Source organism: Uranotaenia lowii, unplaced genomic scaffold (genome assembly GCF_029784155.1).
Source record: "Uranotaenia lowii strain MFRU-FL unplaced genomic scaffold, ASM2978415v1 HiC_scaffold_12, whole genome shotgun sequence".
NCBI classification, from domain to species: domain Eukaryota; kingdom Metazoa; phylum Arthropoda; class Insecta; order Diptera; family Culicidae; genus Uranotaenia; species Uranotaenia lowii.
Window position 1 is genome coordinate 101,375 of NW_026597188.1, and position 21,136 is coordinate 122,510.

General features: G+C 34.8%; 1 protein-coding gene and 1 long non-coding RNA gene across 2 annotated transcripts; one reads left to right on the plus strand and one right to left on the minus strand.

The window, feature by feature from the left end:
• Positions 1–1,542: 1,542 nt before the first annotated feature.
• Positions 1,543–18,158, plus strand: LOC129759198 (uncharacterized). The gene is made up of 4 exons (XM_055756605.1): positions 1,543–1,880; positions 3,238–3,388; positions 17,671–17,860; positions 17,928–18,158. The coding sequence occupies exons 1-4, from the start codon at positions 1,814–1,816 to the stop codon at positions 18,063–18,065; spliced, it is 546 nt and encodes a 181-aa protein (XP_055612580.1). The 5' UTR covers positions 1,543–1,813; the 3' UTR covers positions 18,066–18,158.
• Positions 15,072–15,957, minus strand: LOC129759199 (uncharacterized). Its single transcript, XR_008740136.1, has 3 exons — positions 15,826–15,957; positions 15,684–15,756; positions 15,072–15,609 (listed from the first exon to the last, which is right to left on the minus strand). It is a non-coding gene; the product is annotated as an uncharacterized LOC129759199 (long non-coding RNA).
• Positions 18,159–21,136: the final 2,978 nt, after the last annotated feature.

Here is a 21,136-nt window from a genome sequence, read left to right on the forward strand (position 1 = left end):
TAGATTTTTTGGGCTGAATTAACGCTCAAAATATGGTTTTGAACTGTTTGTTCATTTTCAATGGAAATTGGCCTTTTTGAAAAATTATTGCTATTTTCAGCCTACTACGATTGGCGCGTTATAAAGAGCGCATGGGCCGTGATAGAACATACCCATGAAAAACATACCTTAGCGAGTTCAGCATGATTTTTAAGCATAAAATCATAATTTAGATTCTCCTCTATCGATGTATCAGAAAATATTGTCTTATTCGTTTTTCTCTGCTTGGTGACACCTTATTAAAAGTGTTTTAAAATTTAGATCGAAATGAAGAAAAACCTAAATTGTGAAATTATCACGACACAGGGGCATTTTAAGGAAAAATTCATACTTGCCATGACCAATCAAAGCATTTAAAACAAATTTGTAATATTTTGCTGGCTTAAAACGTGTCAGATTCTTCAAAACAAGAGTGGCGCGTATTAGCCACATGGGGCGTTATATGAACTTTTCCCCTACAGCGGTTTGAATTTTTAGTACCGACTTTTTTGAAGGTTGGTCCTTTAAGTGTTAAAAGTGAGGAATAAGTTATCGCTAATGATACAAGTAATATTGTAAAGAGTAGACGAAGAATAAGAGTAAAAATAACTCTATTCACCCATTGAAACCTGCATTGAAATACTCATTTCAACTGCTTGTAAGTTGTTAAAAAGAACCAAATTTAAAATTTTGGGGAAAATATGAAAACCCCGGATGCTAAACCGTCAGAAAATAAAGAAAAATCCCCTTGTGCCAAAAATGTTTGGGAGCACCTTCTTCCTTCTACTGGCAATGGAATAATCGAATAAACAAAACCTGTCCCCCTCCCCCTAACCTTTTTTCATGCCAAATTTGATTCCAGTTCTCGAGTGATGTAACGAAAATTGTATGCATGCAGTTCCTCCTCTTCCCTTTCCATTTCCCCTTTGGAAAGAGAGAAGTGTCTTAAATAATAGAAGAAACCTTTATCGTATACAAACACCCTCTTGTTCCAAATTTGGTTCCTTTTGCTCCCTTTGTTCTCGAGTTCTGCAAAAAATTGTAAAGGGGCTCAAAACCTTAAAAGCTTATATATGTGCAATATTTGTCGTTGGTCGTTTGGTGATATACAGGAAATCAACTTCACGTTGACTTTCTGTCCATATTACATTGCTATCAGAAGAGCTTGGTGTTGCTTCTTCAACAAACAGAACAACATTTTGGACTCTTGGTGGGGAATTCTTGTTGTTGTCAGAGCCAACAATCCAGGAAACCGGTTCAGCTCAAGGCAAAGGCAGAATGATTTCATAGACAGAAAATGATCGGCCGGGGAATCCCAGCTTATGTTATTAAATGACTCTTAGAGCGGTAGGTATTATTGTTAATATGGCTTATCAGCTCCTACATATCAACGACAATCGCCATCACACGTACGGTGCGACGCTCGTTGTTTATTATGTGGTGCAATGTGTTAATTAGCAAAATAATAGTACCACAGAACCTGTAGTTTTTTTTTGCTGTTTTCTCTTCTTCCAGAGATCAGATTCCGCTTAATAATTCACATATCAAGACATTCTTCGGATGCTGCAAGAACATCGAAGACGAATAAATAAAGGATTGTACAAAAAAAACTGACAAGAAATCTGGAAATTCAAGTTTTAGCGGAAGATTGACCAAGCTCAGAGCGGTTACAATACGGTTTTGAAAAACGGAATTTTAGTTTAGGTTCGACTTTTAAGACGATCGGTTGAATTCGTGTACGTTTAAAGCTGAAGATCGCGCAGAGTATCTCAGGAAGTGAAAACCGGAAGCAACGATGAAGGCATTTATTTGTGTGGCAGTTTTGGCGGTTTTCGTCTGCGCAATCAATGCTGAAAATCAAGGTGATAACAAGAACCAATACTGATTGAATGAGCTTCAAAAATGTGGAGTAAAGTTATTGTTTATAATATTAAAAATATACCGTCAACTGGGGCATCACTTTTCAACTTCAATGGCTTCTAGAAAATTAATGTCAACAGATAATCATACCACTTGTACATCAAAAGTTTTAAGGTTGATGGGACATCAAATTGACGTAGTCAGAGAAATGATTGGTTTCAACAGTTTTTTTCAAATTCACAAAAACATGCGATGTTCACCTTATTAAGAAAAAGATGTAAGTTGCAAGAAATTTTGTTTTTAATAAAAAAAACCAAATGAAAACGTTTGGAAATTTATGGTTTTTGATATATTTGTAATGGCATAACGCATAAAGCACCAATTGCAGTAATTTTTGATTGAGTTTGAATTAAATTGATTTTTTCCGTCAAAAATGTTTTAAAAGAAAAAAAAGTAGTGACAAAGTTTAGAAAAATTCACACCAATACATACAAATACACTGACATCGTCTGAACTCGTCGAGCTGATTCGATAGGTACCTATAAAGGTATATCTAAGACCCATAATTAAGGATCTCACAAATCGACCGATAACTATACCTTTCTGATAGAAAGGCAAAACATAAGAGTGCTGCATACATTTAGGGGTAAAAAATACTACAAAAAATTGTACTAGCTGAAATCATAATAATTAATGTTTGGATGGATGAAATTTTGAAAACAACATACGCGTGATGCAAAACAATCATATTCCAGCATATGGAAGCGAGGTTTAAAAGGTGAATCTTTGATTTGCATTTTGATGCATTTTTGCCCAGACTAGTAACTGAATTAGAAAAATATTAATTTAGAAAAAAAAAATTGACTGTCCGAAAATATTTTTACATCGACAGTGTTGGTAAAGGATTATAAAAGCAATATAGAGTGTGTAGGTGATATCAAAAATTTGTACATCTTTTGCTAGATTCACCTTTAAACTTTTTGTTTTTTTTTTGTTTTTTTACAATAGAGCAAATCAGTCTGCACTTTGCAAAATAGGAGCTTTATTCTGAGTTTTTAATTTATTGTAAAATTTGGCTTATAAGCTTCGATTTTGGATTTTTAATCGAATTATGCATTTTGGTTCAGAATAATCTTAAATCTGAGATACATATCATTAAAAAACTGTGTTTCAATCCTTTATATCTTAATATCGTTTTCATACTGCATCTCCATCTTACATCTCTAAATCTGAAATATGATAATATATTCTTACTGTGAATTCTAATCCTGAATGCTGATTTTGAGTTAGATTTTGAATTAAAAATTCAGGATCTAAACTTTGATTCTCAAATCTAATTTACTTTTTAAAATTTTCTAGATGCCGAGTTGCGTAACAAGGAGCACGATGCTGCCACTTACGAGGAAATCCGAGTCGAATCTTCGCTGAATGTGAGGAAAAACAATCCGGTCGCCCGGAGACGGGTTCGAAGTGTTGCGGAATTACTGCTGAGACCCAAGCGTCAATTCAAGTAAGTATACACTAGGGGGGATGTCATACGTACTCTTTTAAGAGTACATGTACTCTATTTTGATCGATATATGAACATACTCTTCTTCTTGTGCAATTTTACGAAATGTCCTGTCCAAGGCATTTTTTAGAACTGATTTCTCTCGGGGGGGCGGGTGGGGGGTTGGGGGGGGTGTTGGGGGGTTATGATTCGGTTTGAGCTGCAAAATACAAAATTTAATTTTCATGTTTTTAAAAACCCTTATCATCAATTAAATTTTTTTAAGTAGAAAAATTACCGGATAGATATTTTAAATGATTTTTATTCAATCATTGATCGTCTGGTTTGTGCTTTATCGAGAAATATTTACCTAATGACAATTGGGAAGTTTCATGAAGATTTGATACATAAAACACATAATTCAAAAAAATAAACAAAATAATTGAATTCAAATTCCATAGAGATACAGATATAAGAGTTTAAGAATTCTTAACTTTAAATCAGGTTATATTTAGAACCAAAATTCGGTGTCTCTATCAATCATAAATTCATATCAAGTTTTGAGAAACAAAATATAAATTAAGTTTATAAAAAGAGATTTAAAGTTACTATCAGAGCCAAAGCTGAAATTGACCCAAATTTGAATTTAAATTTTATATCTTTGAAACAGAAAAAAAAACTTTTCATGAGATGTTTATGAATATGATTCGCATCAGATAAAAAACTGTTATCAAATGTTTATTCTAAATGTGACAAAAGTTTCATTCGATGCCCTCAAAGCCAGAGGGGTATCAGTGCAAAAATGATCGGTTGAAAAAAAAATCAGAATAGAGATTAAATGTCGAAAACACGAATCAGTTATCATTGAAAAAAGTCAGGTAAGAAATCCAAAGAAACTGAACTACTGAAAATTAATTCTCTGGAATCTGGAAAAATATAAGATTAAAAACATAGAAATATTCATGTTAAGAAAATCATTCAATGATATTACCAACTCAACTATGAAATCGTTTTTATTATAATTTGAGAAGGATCATTTGGAAAATAATATGCGGAACTCAGGATATTTATTTCAGTAGTAGTGACCAAAATTTGAAAAAAGTGACCAAATAGTGACTTTGAGGACCGAAAAAAGTGACCAAATTGTGACTATGTAGAACGAAAAAAGTAACTTTGAAGTACAAAAAATTTGAAGAAATAGATTTTGAAGCCATTAAAAGCCAAGTGTTAAATGTTCATTGGATTACAAATTTATTCCTTTTTGTATCATGAAAAACGAATTTAAGTCCACCGTCTTCGGTAATTCTTCGGCTTTTTTGCGAAGAAGCCAGTTATCAAACACGCTTTTTTCTTCTCTACGGTATCTTGAACTTGGTCAGCAGCTCGTTTTTGTGAAGACTGCTGTTTCCTAACAGCAGGGTTGCAAGCGATTTTTCGTTTTGGAATTCCTAAGTATTTCCCGGTTATAAATGATGATTTTTCCGAAATTTTTTATACTCGTTTTTGATTTAAAATCATGGCGAGTAAAAAAAAATAATATAAAAAGCTTCAAATTTCTGATGATTGTATCCCAAAACTTGCTAACCGATTAGAAATCATGGCAAACACTTCGGCGTCTTGTAACACGTAGTCTTTTCGTTTCAAATTTACAGGTTTTCATGATTTTTTTAAATCAAATCTAACGAACTGGGCATATATTTGTTGGTTTGCTCCACAATTTCAACAATTTTGCAAAAAAAAGTCCGGTTAAATTGATTTTGAAACTAAGATGTAGTACTTTTCAGCCAATATAAATTTTCTAGAATTTCTTAAAAAAAAAGTATAATTTATATAGAAATATGTTAACAATACATCGAAACATACTATAAAATCAACTTGAATGGGGATTACAAAACTTAAAATCATCATATTGCCGGAAAATATTTAGTTATTTTCTAAATTCAGTTATATTTTTTTGTACAAATCCAAAGAAACGTTTTTGAAAAAAATGTTTTTTAAAACAAAACAATAAATAACTATAGTAACAGTCATTTGAACTAAAGATTCGTGAAAATATAGAAACCGTGTATAAAACAGGGCTGAGGTTTAATTGTTTGAGTTTAAGATATTATTTTTTATCAGGGTTAAGACCTTAGATTTCGGAAACTATAAGCAACAGCTTAACGTAGAATGAATTAAAAACTTAACACTTGCGATGTAATGTTTCCTTCCTCAGACCAATTCAAACGAAATACACAACAACAACTACATTGAAATTTCTGATGAATTTCTGATAAAAAAGAGGTGTAACTCTGCTTAAAAACGTCTCACGCTGCCAAATTATTTGCTTTTTGCATAAAATAATTTTAATGAAATATGTATATCGAATACTGAATAATTTCACGTAGAAACTGAAATTTGTACAGCCTAACCTGGATGTGAGAGAAACCTCTATAGTGAGAGAAAACAACGAGTCTTAAGATTTGCAAATCACAAAACCTCTTCAAGTGAAAGTGTAATACCTCCATAAGCTAGAATCGTTTTAGTGACTAGACCAAGGAAGTTAGAGATATAACACTTTTGTACCATATTAAAACTTACTTAGAAAACTTCGAACTGATGCATCAACTGGTGTCAGGTGGATTTTTATCAAATACAGTTGAATATCTAGATCACATTAATTCATTTGTATGTTGCTGACCTTCTATAAAAGAGAACCTTGTTAAGATAGAAACCTCTTTAAGAGAGGAAAAAAGTTCAGCTTTGTGTTTAGTTTTGGCGTTAATAGTTTCATTATTAAATTAATATCATTTGAGTTATGCTTGTAAGTGTAGCACACTTGCGGAGACCGAAAAAATGAGATAACTCGTATTTCTCCGCAATTAGTTAAAAAAGTGATAACATAAACGCTTATTTTACTAATGAACGAAAATAAGCGATTATGAGATAAATCTTTATCGAGACTCTCAAAAATACTCTTAAATTTTGAAATAATTCTAAAAATATTTTTGAAACTTCGTGAAAAAATCCAAAAATGTAAATTTTCCCGGTGAGATGCCGAAATTCCCGGTTTTTTCCCGGTGACCTGATCAAATTCCAAAGTTTTTCTTTCGGTTCGCTAGCAACCCTGTAACAGTCGAAACTCCTTCTAGCATCGCTTGAGCTAGCTCGACTTCTGCCATATTACGGGTTTCGATGGCCTTTTTTAGTCGTGTGTTTGCTTCCAAAAAAATCTAAAGAATATAAAAATATCTAAGTTATTCTATTTGGGTACAATTTTCCAACAGCGATGTTTTCAGGTGAAAGAAGGTTCTCAACGTTATCAAAAATATCCTGTGGTAGTATCGCATCGGCAGGCCAAACATGCTCTTTGCACACTCTGGTTACTATAGTACGGACTAACCTCTCGAGTTCTGAATACATTAGGTGAATGAGTGGTTCTTCTCCCTGGAAGAAACCTATATGAAAACATCCATTTATTAGGACCGACCCAAACAAAGGGGAATTAAATGCGGATTTTCAAATCAATTTTCGCCTCATGTCATTATTAACACGCGCAATTCAAAATACTCTTTCATTGGTTTATTTTCGGTGAAAAAAGTGACTTTTCGTGATAAAAGTGACCATTTTTCGGAAAATAGTGACTTTAGTGACCAAATGATGAAAAAAGTGACTTTTTAGTGACTGACCCAAAAAAAAAAAAATGACCAAGTCACTAAAAAGTGACTCGCTACCAGCTCTGCAGTAGATGTTTAATTTTTTATTAAATCTGTTGAAAATGTTTCAATACGAATTACAAGCCTTCCTAAGTACTTATTTTCCATCATATTCACGAAAATCAGGGAAATTTAGGCTTATTTCTAAAATTCAGGGAAAACGGAGGCTTCCACTGATAAACCGTTCCACACATTTTACAAATTTGTTTCACTCAATATCAGCAAATATATGGAGCTGTCAAACTGGAGTGTGATATTTACACACCATGCAAGTACGAAATTTACACGAATGCCACAAGGATGGTAAAGTGTCGTAAATTTAAAAAAAATGCAAGTACAAAATGTACACATTATCCGAATTAACGTATTAAGGAAAAAGTTTTCGAACTCACAATCGTTGAGTTTGTTTTAATCTTGTGCTAGCCAAAATAGGAAACACCTCATCGTGCAAATTTAGCTGCTAAATCGTCGTCACAAGTCATATGAGAATGTTGAGGCAAGTAATCCACCAGGCCCGTGCGAAAGACAGGGTTGGGGGGGGGGGGAGGGGTTCATAATTCGAATTTAGCTAGAAATAATAACAATGCCAAAAATGCACAATAAATAAAAAAATGTTTCTAACATTATTTTCTTACTTATGACCATGAAACGGACTTGAGTAAATAATAAATTGTACTGTAACTGTAATTGTACTGTAAATCAATACTTTTTCCTCGAAAGTCATTAATAATTTTTTTTGATTATCCTAATCTGAATTAGAAATTAGCTTGAAAATAAATTTTAAGCAGTCTAGTTTACAAATTGGAAATCTAAATTCGCGAAACACCAGAAAACGAATACGAATTAAAATGTCAATAAAACAAGAAATTTATTCTTCGGACATAGAAATCAGTGCAGAAATTGATAATATTATAATTGAAACCAAATTTTAAAAGAAATTAAATTCAAATTCCAAAATAAATTTCAGATTTTGCAATTTGAATTTTAAAAAAAATCATTTAACTCACGATTCTCGATCAGGAGAATAATATCCATTTGAAGTTGAGAGAATTCATTCAAAACACATACCTAGTAGCTAATTTAATTCAATTTGATGAAACGATGAAAATATTAAATTTTGTTTCAAGAGTGCCAGTGCTTAAATTTCATTTTTTGATCTTTTTTTATATTTGATTTTTCCAGTTGTCAACATAAAAGGTATTAAGTGTCTTTGCATTTCAGAATATTGACTAAAAAATTTTATACGTGTTCAATTCATCATTGAAAATTTATTAGTAGGGGAGAGTGGGGTATCGTGGGCCATGGGGAAACGTGGGCCACTTTTAATATCTCAGATGTGTGTTGAGATAAAAATCTCAAACCAACTGTCATCGTCGTCGCTTTGCGTGAGCATATATTTCAATATGTTGTTGACTGAAATACGCATCATATGCTTCTTTTATTTATCAAGTTAAAAATAGTTAGAAAAATTTTCTTACATAATTAAAAATACACCCGCTAATTTCATCGATGGGGAACCTAAAGTGCATACCAAAAATATGCTCAAACGCTTATGATCTGAGTTTTGTCATGATCTTTCACGTGGAAAAGGAATTTTTGATGAAACATCAAAAAGTCACACAAACGCAACCAATTTGCAAATCATAGCTTGTGGGGAATCGTGGGCCACACATCTTGAACCACCTATATTTTTATGTTTTTATGCACATTCAGAACTTAAAATACGTTTTTCATATCTGTATAGTTTTCTTATGCCAAATGAAGAGTTATGAAAAATATTTTGTCCATCCTATATAAGAAATTTTGCCAAAACGTTTGCGAGCCAGGTTTTAGAATCTATGCGATCATACACAGCTCTCTTTTTCATTTCATCATCTGAAATTGCTTTAAAATAATGAAATGAATTAGGAAATCACAGTTTTGGGTCAACTTAGAAACTTTGCATGTTATTTGGTTAATTTTGATTTGGTGGCCCACGATTCCCCACCATTTTTCAAAATCCAAAAAATATTGCTTTTTTACAAGCAGTCAGAATTTGGGGAAAATAACTTATTAAAAATTAAATAAAAATACCTTATGATACCTTAAAAATGTAGAAAACCATACCACTTTTTATTTTCATTTTATCTTTTATAAAAAAGAAGTTATGGAACAACGAAAAAAAGTGGCCCATGATTCCCCACTCTCCCATATGTACTGACAAAGTCTAAGTTGGGAACTGATTTCTTGAACAATCATTAAGAAACTGATAAAAACAAAAATATGGAAATCTAAGTACTTATTTCAAAGGCTGAAAATAAAAAAAAACTAATTTAGTTAATATTGTGCATTAATACTTAGCTTTAGTGGTGCAATTTCGAATTAATTGTCAAACTTTTCGTAGATTAGTTTAAAATCGAGATCGATTAAAACAAATTAAAATAACAAAAATGTAAATAGAATTCAAGATCTTAATATGTTGTCACCATTAATTTCAATAATAGGTCAGGAACAAATTATACAAATAATTTTTTTTTTAAATTTAGTTTTCAGAACACGTTTCAGAACACGAACATTCAGATTTAGGAAACAAAGACAAACTTATCCAAAAAATTCAAATATTTTAAGAGTGGAATTGTTCATTTGTAATTTTTTTTGTGTTTGGATGATTGTGATTTGAAAGATTTTAGCTTCCTGAACACGAAGCTTTGCCAGTTTTGTTTTTCAGATCTACAGTTTTGATGATGTGAATTTATTAGTTTAAAAATTAATCATATCGGAATGAAATCAATCGTTGATAACTGATAAACGAACAAAACAACATGAAAGACAAAAACTGATTTGAATTTGTTTGTTTTCCATTATTTAATAAAAAAATTTTTTTTCCAAACTTCATAGGGAAAAATTATTTAAAAAGTTAAATTCTACAATTTTTAGAAATTCGAAAAGATATCATTACAAGTATTTCTGACATTACTGAATTTCTTAAGTTTTATTTTATTTAACAAACTTGTTGAAGACTGAAAATCGATTTGACTTCTGTTTTAATAATATCCTAAATTCAATTTCGTTTTAAATTACTTAAAAAAGTTGTTAATATTCTTGTATTTTACCGAGTAGGTAAAAGAAAACAAAGAGAATACTTTTTTTTCTTTTTTCGCAGAAGTTAAAATTTCTAGCGGGCTTCTAGAAAGTTTATCATTTTTTTTAATCTTTATTGTTAAATTCTTATAACGTTATACAGTTTTATCAGAAAAGTACAGAAATTTATTTAATCATGTCTACTTATTTTCCGGAATTATTTAAAGAACGAAAGCTGATAGAAAAAAAAAACTAGTAATTGTGATTTGGATTCAGGGCACCCAAATTAATCAGAATTTTCCTCTTAAATTCTGTTCACCTCGGAAAAAATGTTAATTTGGTGGCCTTATTTAATCAAAATCCATTCAAATGTGGAATTGCACATTTCGAAGGACAAGAAACACAAAACAAAATTTAGGCTAAAATTTTTTGTAGAATATTTCAGATCAGCATGAAATTATTAATGACACATTTTTTCATTTTTATAATCAACGTGATAAGTAATAAACCAATGGATTGACTATTGACAAGGTTTAACTATTTTTTTTGCTAATTCAGTTGACTATCGTGAGTGGTAAACATCTGTTAAAATGGTTGGTTTCAAATTCTGAAATTGTTAAGTTTTTACAGTTCTTACAGAAACCCCATTCAAAAGAGGAGGTAGTGTTTTTGAGTGTCAAGATGTCGTTTGTCGAATGTCGTTTAATGAAATATTCTAGTCTAAGAGTAATAATGGATGTGATATAGTATTAAATTCCGCCGGAGGTGAGTAAATTTTTTGACATGTTTGATCAACTAATTTCCCGTTCTCCCGGCACATAAAAATTTAATAAGTAAAATGCCTTTATAAAACCATTTTTGTAAAACAAATAAATTTCTGTTACCACGATAAACTAAAAAAAAATGCTTAGTAAAAAATCTTCATGGGGAGGAGGGGGGGTTAAACCCCTAAAACCCCCGTTCGCACGGCCTTGTAATCCACAGTATTTAGATTTTAAAAGCATTTCATGTAACACTCAATTTTATATTTCAATCAGAACAATTATCAATAAAAAACCATTTCAAGTGCGAGTCTTGATGTTTTAACTTCCAAATCATTGAAACTCTCATCTCCCGCTTACCTAAATTGAAACAGGGTGATATTTTCACACAGTTTTCGTTTAAAACGCTTTTTGCGTAATGTGTGAAGCGCACACATTTCTAGAGTTTGTTTTGATTAGGTCGTATGAACCAAGTTAAACAAAATTGAGTTATTGGCTGCAAACGATTGATAAATATGTGTTCTAAGTTATGTAGAAATTTGGTTTTATTCGAACAATGAATAACTTAAAAAAATTGATTTGAATTTAAGACGTATAATGACTTAATTATTTTTGCGTGCGATTTGGTTTTAACGACGTTTTGTGCTGCATTGAATTGTCGTGTAACCAAAGGTCGCAAAAACACTTTTCGGCGAAATGGTTTTTACGACAATATGCATTTGCGCAGAAAGTACGTCGCCGAGTGTCCAAAAGTTGGAAAATTTGTACGAAAATGGTTTGTGGGAGTGCTTAAAGTTGAACTTCTTCGTTGCTGTTGCTAGGTAAGTTCAAAAAACGTTTCTATCATGGTTGGACAAATTTTCAGACTCGTATTTTTTTTTTAATTACAGTGGCAGTGGGTGTTAACGCAATTATCGGGGTCATATGAGGTCTATAGAGAGTATGATCAGTGGTAAACGTCTGTCTAGTCCGAAAGATACATTCCTGATGCACACCGACTCTCGCAGCATCGATTCCAGGGAGCTGTAGCGATGAAGAGGATGTAGGCTAGGCAGATTTAGATACTTAAGCAAGACCCGCTCCATAATTGCGTTGTGCAATTCGGATATTCTGCAGAGAGCATATCACCGCGGGGATCCTGATAACACTCCAGGTGTTCAAAAGTAAGTCCTGTTTCTTTTATTCTTTATATTGAGGTACTTTGAAAATTGTCACATCAAAAGTTCCTTCTAATCACATGTCAGTAATTGTGCAGATCTCCATAAGAATGTTAATCGTGGTACTTAGTAGTACTTGAAGATAGTTAGCAGGAATAAGGGAAGTTTTAGACAAATGAAATCGAATTTGAAGAGAAAATTCATCAACATGCAAAACGACGTTTCAACCAAATACGCAACGCAAAAGGTTGTATGTGCATGTTTACAGAAACAACCAAATCTATGCCTGTATTTAATACACGAGCGTATTTCTCATCTTTTTCTGCATCGCATTCGAAATTTTGAAACAATTCTGAGCGATATTTTTAATATAAGAATTAAATATGTTTAGCAAATCTTTAACAGCGATTTTCTCGAAACAGGGCAAGTGGCTCATACGACCTAATCAAGACAAACTCTAGATTTGGTTTCCTAAAACGGTATTTTCCATTAATGTGCAGCAGTAACATCACACATTTGATGTGTTGGTCTACTTATCTCGAAAATGTGTGAAATATCACACATTAAAGTGTGAAATGATTTGTCAGTGTATGAGGTTATCAGATTGGAATTCCAAAAATCAGGCAAATCCTGAAAAATCAGGCATATTGCCAACCCTGCTGGTAGGGTAGGACAAGCCGAGTGAGAATATTCGTCGTATCGCCGAAATTAACTGTTTTATTCCATGTTTGTTCGGTGACTCAACTTTCATTTTTTAGTAAACTCTGAGAGGATTTCTGAGAGGAGGCTCGAACCAGAGGTGCCAGGTCGTTTTGTTAAAAATCAGGACACCGGAAAGAAAAAAATCAGGATTTTTCAGGACACCACTAAATTGGTGAAAATAACATGCAGTTCTGCTCAGTTTGCATAACTAAAGGCGAAATATGGGTGCTGAATGTAGTGACCGCGCGATTTCAATTCGCTGAAATCATCTCTCAAAAACGCGTGCTTACTCATCGAATATACTTTCTTAACTGACTTCTTCAACCTGCCTATGAAACTAACGACTTTTCTTTCAATCATGCATACTACCAAGTCATCAACTATTTAATATCTCTATACTGATTTTCAATCGATTTCACGAACACACTTATTAAGCAACTGTTTTTCTCTCTTCTCATTAATGTGATAACTCTTGCTAACGCAACTGGAGCACGTTCTCACAGTCGCGCTGACAAGAGCAAGTAACATATAATTTATTTGAATTGAACGTTAGCTCTAGTTCGTCTATATTCATCTTACTTTATTCTATTTTTGGTTAATCAATAATTCTATTTACCTTCTAACCAGTCCTATTCTCTACACTGAAGACGCCTCAAATTATGCAACTGAAGCGAGAATTAGTTTGGTTGGTCTGGAGTTAATTTCCAAAAATATCATTTAAATATCATTTGAATCAAAGATTATCATTGGTTAAATTGGTTAAACTATTTTATTTAAGATTTGTTTGATGTTCTCATCATTTAAGAATCATTTTAGTTATAATTTGGATATTTTTTAAAAAAAATCAGGACAAATCTGGACATTTGAAGGGCTATTTTTAAAAAATCAGGACAATTCAAGCGTTTTTGAAAAATCAGGACGCCCTCTCGAAAATCAGGACAAATCCTGAAAAATCAGGACACCTGACACCCCTGGCTCGAACTGGGTGGGCAGAGGCAGGGTTGCCAATGTGTCTGAATTTTCAGGATTTGCTGATTAGCCCGATAAGCCTACGATTTGTCCGGATTTTTGGAAATAAGCCTGATTTTACCTGATTTTTTAATTTGAACGGAAAATAATGTGTTTGAATAAGAAGTATAATGTACATTTTATACTGAGATATCTGTTTCTGCTTATTGCTTGACCTGAAATCACCTTAAGTTATACTTCTCTGTTTGAACCGATTACATTCACCAAATCATATGAGTAAGACTTTTTATGTTTCTTCACTTCAATTGTTTACATCCGTAAAGCTCAACCTGAGTGGTTTGTTTCGCTTGACTAACTCTATAGATTTAAAACAAAAATGCTCCCGTCTCCTCTTCCTATCTCACTCAATCGAAAAAAAAGGAAGGGTCCCAAATAGTTATAGAAACATTGCCCACCAAGTTCGGTGCCTTTCGACTGATTTACTATTGACATCTTAAAAAAAACTGTGTTACTGGTATCAGGGGTTTCAAACAACCATAGAGTCTTTTTCCGTATCCAAACATCCTCCCATGCCAAATTTAGTTCCATTTGCTCCATTATATCTCCCTCCAGTCATGCCAATAATTGTATGAGAACTCTCTTCCCCTTTCTGTTTCTCCAACGGAAGGTGGGAAGAACTTCGAACCATCTTGAGAGCATTTCGTTCACTCCAATAACCTCACATGTCAAATTTGATACGCTATATGAACTGTTTAAAACTGCAGAATTCCGAAATTTATCTAGAGATACTTAAAGAAACCATGAGTTTGAACCTTTCCACTTTAACAAATTTACTTAAATGATTCTAATTTTATTGTTCTTAATTGATTGTATACCATTTACCCGAAAACTTTGTCCCAGAATGAATTTTTCCCAGAATGACAAATACACGAAATCAAACCGCAGAATGAACCATTTCCCAGAAAAAATTCCCCAGAATGCACCATTTACCAGAAATTTTTTTCCCAGAATGGACCATTTTTCAGAATTTTTTTCCCCAGAATGGAACATTTCCCAGAATGGCACAAATCCCCGATTTTTTCTTCTAGTATTTTTATTTGTTTTTTTTTCTAATGAATTCTGGTAAATTTCATGATTCGAAATTTTTTTTTTTCAAAATAATTTTTTAAATGAAACTACAGGTTGTAAAATTAAAGTTGGCTTTGGAAGAAGAAGTGAAGTTTTCTTCTCCCTGCCAGGCTAGCTCAGTTGAACCCAGCAAAGGAAATTTTAAATGCTTTCAACAAATCAGCAATTCATAAAATTTGTGTGTTCATTTTGTAATTTGTATTGTCAAACCATTTTGTTGTTAGATCTGGCACTGTTTAATAGTTGTTTACTCACTCAATTTTTGTGGATGCTCGAAAGGCCTGGTTGCAGGATCTTCCTAGTTTGTCATCCTGACACCAGATGTCGCTTTCCTGACGCAGAGGTAAAGTTGGTAAATGGACCTCCGAAGATCGCACGTTCGAATTCCAACTCCGCGGCATTTGTGTTCGTCCATCGCTGAATCCGGAATACACTTCCGGACAACGTGTCACAGGTGTTGTGGTTCTAACTATGAATCCTTAGAAGGAGAACAGGAAGGCCCGTTGATTGTTGGGGCAAAAAGCAGAAGTTGCCCTTCCGCGTGCCCTTGCTCAGGCGTGCTGCTGTGCCGTGGCCAACCTCCCTTGAGGAAAGAAGAAAACGAAAACGACAAGAAAAGAAAAAGAAGCCCTAAGGCAGCATGCCATTAGTAGGAGCTTTTCACGTGTTCTTCCGGATGCTTCCCCTTTTGTTAGGGGCTTCTTTGTGCTGTGCCTTTTCCGTGTTTTCCGTTCAGGTTAGCTCCGCCTTCGAGTGCCGCGAGCGTTGAGCTGTTGGGATGTGAAAACACGGAATCATTATTTGGGAATCTTCCTTTTGATTATTTGTCATATTCGACACTCACCCGAAATTGTCTGCTGGTTGGTTCCCTTTTCAAGTGGCTTTTTCCGTTCTCCTTGTGCCGCGAGCGTCGTGAGCTGGTGTGATAGGAGCACACGGAATTAATAATTCTGTTGGGAATCTTGATTCGCACCTTTTGCACTCACCAGAATTTGTCTGCTGGCCGTTTTCTCACCGGCTTGCAGCGGCTTTAGCAGCGTTTTATCTGCTCGACGACTGCTGGCACGAGCGAAGCACATTAGAAGATGCCGGAACCACTAATGTCAATTTTTGTTTGGTCTTTTCCTTTTTTTTCTTTGGTTGGCAATAGCAGGGTTGTATTTTTGTTCTGTTTTGTTTGCCTAATCGGCTGCACTGAGAGTAAACTATAACTATTCCGAATTGGTTTTCATTTAAAGTAAACCAAGTTTAAATTGAAATGTAACAAGGTTTGAAATTTTCCAACTCGATGTATTTTAGAACGAATATTGTGCTTTTTTATGGTTTGGGTACTTTAATTGATTAAATGCTAATCATGGAGCAACAGCAGCTCAGGCAGCCATCCAACCAAAATCCACCAACCAGCAGATGAGATGAGATGAGTGTATCTTCTCCATTCGTCACCAGGCCACTTATTTCGATAGGCTATATTGTTCCATCATTCCTTTAAAAAACCGTTTTGGTATTCGACTCCTCACGCTGCGCGTTAGAACTTGAAAGACATTTTGTCCTTCACGCTGTCGCGTGGCGGACGAGGCTAAGGGATCACCCCTAGCTTTCACGCAGACCTAGGAAGCCCCGGCAGACCTAGACCAATGTATTAGGGTCGCCGCTTCCGACGGCGAGTCGGCGGACACTTCGGATTTGGGAGCTTCGGCGGCTTTGTGCCGCTTCGGCCCCTTCATCCTCGTTGGTTACGACTTTGCCGCAAAAGAATAGTATGATGGGAACCCAGTTTTTGTGGAAAAAATCTATATGAATTTTTGGAATTTCAGATTGGATAAATATATTAAATTTTCTGGGAAATGGCAATTTTGGCGAAAAAATTTCTGGGAAATGGTTCAATCTGGTAAATTTTTTTCTGAGAAATGGTTCATTCTGGGCAAAAAATTCTGGTAAATGGTGCATTCTGGAGAAAAAAATCTGGGAAAGTGGATTTCTGGTGATTTTTCATTCTGGGCAATGGTTTTCGGGAAAATGGAGTACAACCTTCTTAATTTGCTTAATTAATATGGGTGAACTATAATCGAGTATTAAAATGAGAACTAATAAAATAGAAAACTTTCTTTATAATCATTGGTTCTATGTCAATAAGCACAAATAAGGCCAACATTTTTCACTGTGCCCTAATCAGTATGCAGGCCCATGTGCTGGAAAGATTTTCACAAATTCAATTCGATTTTTTCTCTGTTGTTTTGCTACCGTGTTGGCTGTTGGCACACTTAAACGATCGATTTGACCCTGAAATTTCAAAGATCGACCGATTGCATCGATGGGCGGCAGCATTTGGATTGAGTTCGGTTAGCGTTAGATACACTTCTACGCAACAAACATTTGGCCGGAGCAAGATCATTAATGCGGATCGACACATCGGTGTTCGGCCAGAGTGACAAGATACCAATTTTCAAACCTCATTAACATGATTTGAAAAACGCGACTGGAATCGACGATACTTTCCGGTTGCTTCCCGGCTCAGTATTATCCGTAGCCTGGATGTTTTTTTTAACAAAGGAATTAAGCTTTTAACTGTTGGTTTAAGGATTCATTAAAATGTGCCAGGGTGATACTGGTGGTTATTGCATGTTTTAGAGAAATTGACTTTTAATTTCTTTAGTTTAAACATTAACGTTTATTTGAGATATGTCATCAATAAGTCAAAAAATGAAAAGTTTAGTTACCTGTCGATAAAAGGATGACCTACCCTTTACACGAGCTATGCCAATAAGCGTGCGAGCAAAATGCAGTTCGATTTGAAAAATTTAATTTGATTTTTTGTATGAAATCTTTTCCAGCTTTGGTGCGGCCAGTTCACAAGCCAATGCTAACGCGTTCAACCAGCAATTCGGACCCAACGGATTTGGAGCAAGTGCTGCCAATGCTGGAGCGCAATCCTTCTTCAACCAGGGACCTGCGGGTGGATTCGGAGCCTCCGCTGCCAACTCAGCCTCCCAAGGATTCCATGCTGGACCCGGAGGATTATCGGTATGAGTGATTATCCCTTCGTTGAATTTTATTTTTTAATTATTTTTTATATTTCTAATTTAATCAGGGATCAGCCGGACAGTCAGGAAGTCAATCGTACAAACTGCCAGGAAATCATGACATCAGCCTTTCGTATACTGGAGGATTCTCGGTTGTTGACGGCAAACCAAGCGTTTCCCAAGGAAACTCCATTAGCTTCACATAAAGAACCGACTGTTTTTTTAGGTTGGTATAAACGGAATCAGCAGAAATTTTTGGTGATTTGAAAGAAGTAATAAAATTAGGAAAACTAATCAAATCATTTTGAATTTATTCTGCAATATAATGATCACATCCACAATGTCAAATATTTCATATTTATTGTCTACTTAAGTTCAGAAGTCTGTAACTGTTCAAGGAATAAACTGTATTTTGACTCCTAATTTTCCATTTGGCATAGTTAAAGATTTTCTTCTGACCTGTAGTTCAGCCTATAAACTTGTCATCACTCATTTGCCAAACCAAGAAAGACTAGACTCAAGCCAAAACTAGCACTTGTGCCAAAAGAGAGAACACGCAGCATGATGGTTCCCGGAAAGCACGAATGCTAGAGTCGCTCATAATGGGAGGAAAGCAGCAACGAAACTGCCTATTTATTCAATTCGGTTCATTATCCGCGTCTAGAGCAGCTCGGCAGGTCCGGGAGTGCCACCGGAATATCAATCAGTCCTCAAATTCGCCTCCTGTTTATCTTTCGGAGCTTAGAACTATCGCTCGGTTGTTGGATCGGTTAGAAACTTTTCCAAGAGCTTTAAAAATGGAAAACTTTTATTGCTTCCATGTCTCATTTGCAAAAACAACTTACGTTATAGATGTTTTACTAATGGTGCTAAATTGTACTGGAAAAATATATTAAAAATCTTTAAAAATGTGAATAGGTAACCATATTATTAATTTTCAAAATTTTGATTTTCACATTTTTAGGTATGAACATTGAATTGAATATCAAACCTCAAGTTTGGATATGAATTTGAACTAGAATTAGAAATTTAGTAAGTCGGTCACATATAAAAATTTTAGGACAAATTTCTTATCATAAAAGGTCCACCACTATATGAAAATGAATATGTTTTCACTTTACGAGACACTCCATACAATTAAAATAAAATCTTTCGTGATGGTAAAGTTTCGGTGAACCTTTGCGTTCCGTTGATAATAGACATTCGCTCAAATACAAAACTAAGGGGAAAACTGTACAAGACGCAAACCACCAATCACCAACCGCCATATAAGCCGCGATATCAGCCAAGAAATTAAATTTCGTTGCCTACTTGAAGGCGTTTTACTTATAAGGGTATTAAAAAGAAATTTTCGATAAGTTTAGCAAAAACCAATTATTTTTTGTCATAGTACTTTGCGTTCTGTCCACTAGTTTTGGCATTCTACCCCACGAGTTTTTGTTTACAAAAATATCATGAAAATCGGGTTTTTATCATGTTTTTTTTCTATTTAATAAGACGTAAATCAGCTCCCTAAATCGTCGTAAACATTCAATTGGGTTCTTAAATGATTGGTGGCGCAGTAAATAACGTTAATGCTTAACTGGTGCGTTCTGTATCGTTTTCCCTGCATACATACATACATACATACGTAAGAATGTCCAATTATGTAGAGTTGAACAATCCCAAAAAACATTAGCTTGTTTCCTAAGGCCTTTTTGTTGTAACTTAACTAGTTTGCTGTTTTTCGAAACTGCTTGCTCTGTTTGTAAAGTTATTTTTTATGTGATAATAATAGCGCGCGTTTCGGGAATTGATGCGCCCGAATCGCGAGTGCGACCTGATGAGGGCGGTCTACAGCTCGATTTGCACTTCGGGTTTGTAAAGACCCCAGCTTTTGCCAGCGGCTTTGGCGTAGTGGTTAGAGTTCAAGTCATCTATGCCAAAGTTCATGAGATCGAATCCCGGTCATGGCATACATAGTACACCTTCTTTGGTCTGGTGGTTTTAGCATTTGTAAGATGCTAGCCATCATTACTTCGAAAGATGTGCGCTTAAAAATAAGGAAAGAATATCTCTTTAAAGAAACATGAAGTTTCACTGAGATGATATGTGTGTGTGTTCGTTTAAAAAAAAGACCCCGGCTTGCAAAATAGGTAGTTGCGCTGATTGGTGACTTAAGTCAACACTAGAGGATTCGGAGGAGTCTGACAACTCGCTTTGTGCTTCTAGACTTCCTGGACTAGATTCGCAAAGTTAGTAGTTACGTTAAATGGGGACCTCTTTTAACACGATGAGATGTCGGGTCAAACTCGTCAGAGGAGAGGTTGTGCATCGAGTCGTGTTGGAATGAGGTCATTGCTGATAGTGGTTTCGGAAACGAGAATTGCCTTGGAGTGCTTTCGCGCGAAACGACCTCCCACCGCAAAAGATAAAGTGTGTTAAACAGTTCGAGTTGGGAACAAAGGTCAAGTAGCCCCAGGTGGACTTTATGGCGTAGGGGGCTCAATGTTACTTGTAGCATTGTATCATGAGTCGTCCAATTGCACCCATGAACCCAGAGTAGCAAATTAGGGAGACGCGGTGGCTCACCGTACCTTGGAATGTAATCCGTAAAATGGACTTACCACCTGGGTTATCAACTAATGAAAAAAGGTTGTGCCCAAGGATAAGAAGCCTCCCAACACACCAGAACGTTTCCCAATCGAAAAATATTGGACGATAGTTAAGCAAAACCGTAAAAAAGATCCAAAAAACTGTTAGCAGCGAGAAGCAGTTCACAGCAAACTGGCGTTCTGCGGCGAAGAAAGTGCATAAATTGACTGTACAAAATCTGATGGCAGGCGTCAAACGAAAGTCTCGCTAATTTGGGTCGTAGTTCAATCTTAACTGAGTGTTTTTCCGTCTTTTATCCTGTAGCAAGCTACAGTTACATTTCTCTACTTCGCAGCGAGCTTTCACTTTGAAAAATCGGGACTTGGATTGTTAAAAGGGAAGAGAGATATTCGGGAGAAAGCCGAACTATTAGGAAAATAAGAATTGGTTAAGAAAATATGTCGGGGAACTTCTTAAAGTATTCGCATTACGCAGTTCTGGTTAAAAAATAAGTAGACAATTTTCTCAAGACCTAGAGCAGTTCGAGTTAGGTGTGTGACTAGAGTTCCGAGTAGTGAAAGGTAAAACGTGAGGTGTTTTTCATGGGAAAAGGATCACTAACTGGTTCTGGCCTAGATTTTAGGGTCGTACGACAGGCTATGGAAATAAACCGTCGCAAACCGTTCGCAACAACCGATTTGCG